Source organism: Teleopsis dalmanni, chromosome 2, assembly GCF_002237135.1.
Source record: "Teleopsis dalmanni isolate 2A chromosome 2, ASM223713v2, whole genome shotgun sequence".
Classification (NCBI taxonomy): domain Eukaryota; kingdom Metazoa; phylum Arthropoda; class Insecta; order Diptera; family Diopsidae; genus Teleopsis; species Teleopsis dalmanni.
This window is the reverse complement of record NC_051847.1, coordinates 65017713-65020868: the sequence shown is the minus strand read 5'-3', so window position 1 is coordinate 65020868 and position 3156 is coordinate 65017713. Positions and strand designations below refer to the sequence as shown.

The window sequence follows — 3156 nt, the reverse complement described above, 5'->3', positions numbered from 1 at the left end:
ACAATTTCCTTACTATTACCAACACTTTTCGAAATCAATTTTAGGTTAGCATAGATTAGGACAACATTGGTTGGGATATATAAAATTCTTAATTCTAATTGTATTGTCTAAATATTTCTTTGTGTTTATAATGCAAATAACTTTTATATCTTTATAGTCTTTAGACATATGTTCACATGTTAAAAGAAAGACATCAATGATGCTGTGAGCCTATATATGTATCAACTACTTTTTAATGTGAATCCATACAGCTTCATTTATCTATTTTTTATCTTTTTTTAAAATATTTTTTATCTGTTTTTTATCTATTTTTTTATCTATTTATTATCAACTTTTTATTTATTTTTTTATCCATTTGTCTATTGAAAAGTAAACTTTAATATTTAGCATATGTATATGTTATCTAAACCATATAAATTAAAAAATCTGAATCGAGTTTTGTTTATTGCTTATTTCTAGCAATAATTTTTTATATTAACACTAGGATTTGTTATAAACGTAAAAGTCAAAAAATATATGAGATTTTAAATTTCGTCCACAATTTCCTTGTATAATTCACTTAACTGATTTGGTGCCCATATATATTTACGACGTTTTCATGCTTAGCGTCAAAGAGAACCACTAGTTTTAAAAACCTTCTTCAGGGAAAAAATGTGTTCAATTGCAGGAATACAATTGTGTTTTAGTTTGAAATGGAACTCTTCTTTCTATCTGCAACAAAAATTAATATCTAATTGTATATATAATTTCAAATTTGTACCTATCCTTCAGTGTTTACTATGTGAACCAACACCTGGTTCGCGTGAGCTTTTAAAAGATTTTTCAATACGTGCACGGCTTGCTGGCCACTCGTCATCTTTGCAGGTATCTTCTCGATCTTCAATATTATTTGATATTGATGATGACTTGCGTTTACTTCCAGTTTTTATTATAGGGACATCATTGTTGATTTTAGCATTTAAATTGGGTTCATCCTTACATAAGTCAGACATTTCCATTTGTAAGTTAGTTGTTGCAGCGGTATTATTTGATACCGTAGCTATATTGCTAGAACTTCTTTTTAAGACTCCACCACAAACTACTTTATTATCAATTTTGTAAGAAACGGATATAACTTTCGACTCAATTTTATCGTTTATCTTACTTTTGTTTATTATTGAAGGATCTGCATTTTTTGTATTATTTAGATTTAAGTTTTTGCTTGGTTGAAAGTTAAATTTACTGCAGTTGCAAATACTCTCATCTGAATCTATAATACAATGCAAACTTTCTTCATCACACTGTTCTGAAACCTGTACATCTTCAGAAATATTTTCAGATTGTGACATACTGGAACTAGTAATCAAACATCTATTTACTAATAAACAGATTTCATTCCAGAAACCTAATGAATCATTAGATGGATTGTGTGATATTGGGGTTTTTGCTTCAATACTTGGAAGTTTTTCTTTTACAGACAAAACGCTTTTATCATCCAATGTTTCTTCAGAGCTACTACACATGCAGTATTCAAAGCTCTTATTTGTCACATCCTTCTTGTTAATTTGCTGTCTTTGTTTATCTCGGACGTTACAAACTTTTGAAAATCTAACCGATTTAGTCTTTTTTTTCGCATTTGGTTTAGGTATATTTTTTCTGTTATTGGCATTCATCCTTTTGTAACTTAATTTTCTTTTTTGTTCGTTTGATTTTGTACTGTGCTTTAAGATAGATTTCAGACTTTCAGAAGAATCTTTACGATCACATGTGCAAAATTTTATCTCTGTCTCAGTACAAGTAGCTGTATCTGTATTTATGTTACTGCTCTCTTCGCTTTTTCTGTGTAAGGGAACGTTTTCTGTTTGAATATATTCCGATTCGTCAGTACTGAAATCATCACTATTGTCTTCCTCTAATATTTTTCTCATGCACTTTTCTGTTGTTTCCAAAAGATAATAATGGTCTCTATACGTGAGGATCTCAGTGTCTCTTATACCATCCTTAAGCGCTGTTTTCACATTTTTGAGCACCGTGCTGTATTTGTTCTTGCTCTTTCCTGCAATATACTTCGCTATGTCTTCCGCTTTTGTAGGTGCTTCAATAACACACAATGCCTCCCTTATTAATTCATGTATTTTTGGAGGCATAGTGATCTTTTTAATATAGTGCAATTTTAATGATTTGTTAAGAAAAATATGTATTAGAGCGATTAAGATTAAGATACGATTAAGAATATTTATATATGATATGATTAAGCGAGCACCAAAAAAAATTTAATTTTCATTTGAATAAAATTAGACAAATTTTATCATACTTCTTGTATTTATATAAATATATATGTACATTCAGTTCAAAGTCAACTGAGATTAAAACAAATTTTATTTTATCAATAAAAGCTAAATGAATGTATTAGGGGTTGATCAAATTATGGGCTCGGATTTTATAATAAACTTGATTTTTCAATTAATGAGGAATAGCACGTAAAATAGTTATTTTTCTCATTTTTAAAGCACTCATTTTTTATTTAAGCCTAATTGTTGAATGGGTGATTCTAACACTAATTGATTTTTATTCATAACAAAAATATGGACATATATACTTACAACTGCTTTACATTAGGCCCGATAGTTTATATGACTTTGTTTAAATCAATCAAATAACAAAATTAGCGTATTAAACGTCTCAACAATTTTAGTAAACAAAAATTATTTATTAAATAAAAATTAATATCTTGTTTTAATGAATAATTTTTGAATTTAAATGCTAAGTTAATCGTATTCAATTTTGGTAAATAGAAAATTTTAAATGTATTCTTTTTGAATACATAACACGAAAGAGAAGGCAGCATCCTCCAGGAATGAGCGTCGGTGGCACGGAGATACGGTGGGAGGAAATCATTAAATATCTAAGGGTCACTTTTGACAAATGGCTTAATTGGTATAAACATATGAAATGCAAACGGAATAGTTGCTCTAAAATTCAACATCTTCTTAAGCCGCTGTTTAATAATAATAATCGCTTCAGCCTCAAAAATAGAAAGTTATTATATACTCAAATAATTAGGCCAGCACTACCGTACAGATTTGTAATATAAAGCAAAGCCTCAAATAATGCCATAAAGCAATTACAAATAGCCAAAATCTGGCTCTAAGAAGACTAATTAAGATTACTTGGTAT

General features: G+C 28.7%; 1 protein-coding gene across 2 annotated transcripts; it reads right to left on the bottom strand.

Moving 5' to 3' along the window:
* Window positions 1–431: 431 nt before the first annotated feature.
* LOC119685142 lies at window positions 432–2697 on the bottom strand. 2 transcript variants are annotated; one of them, XM_038099350.1, is made up of 3 exons: window positions 2583–2697; window positions 761–2132; window positions 432–711 (listed from the first exon to the last, which is right to left on the bottom strand). In XM_038099350.1, the coding sequence occupies exon 2, from the start codon at window positions 2124–2126 to the stop codon at window positions 768–770; it is 1359 nt and encodes a 452-aa protein (XP_037955278.1). In that variant the 5' UTR covers window positions 2127–2132; window positions 2583–2697; the 3' UTR covers window positions 432–711; window positions 761–767. The 2 variants fall into 2 exon arrangements, with proteins under 2 accessions (XP_037955278.1, XP_037955279.1); XM_038099351.1 differs by having other exon boundaries at window positions 432–707.
* Window positions 2698–3156: the final 459 nt, after the last annotated feature.

What these genes read in the sequence shown, in the direction of transcription:
- LOC119685142 (XM_038099350.1), bottom strand. Translation starts at nt 2,126, where the DNA reads ATGCCTCCAAAAATACATGAATTAATAAGGGAGGCATTGTGTGTTATT.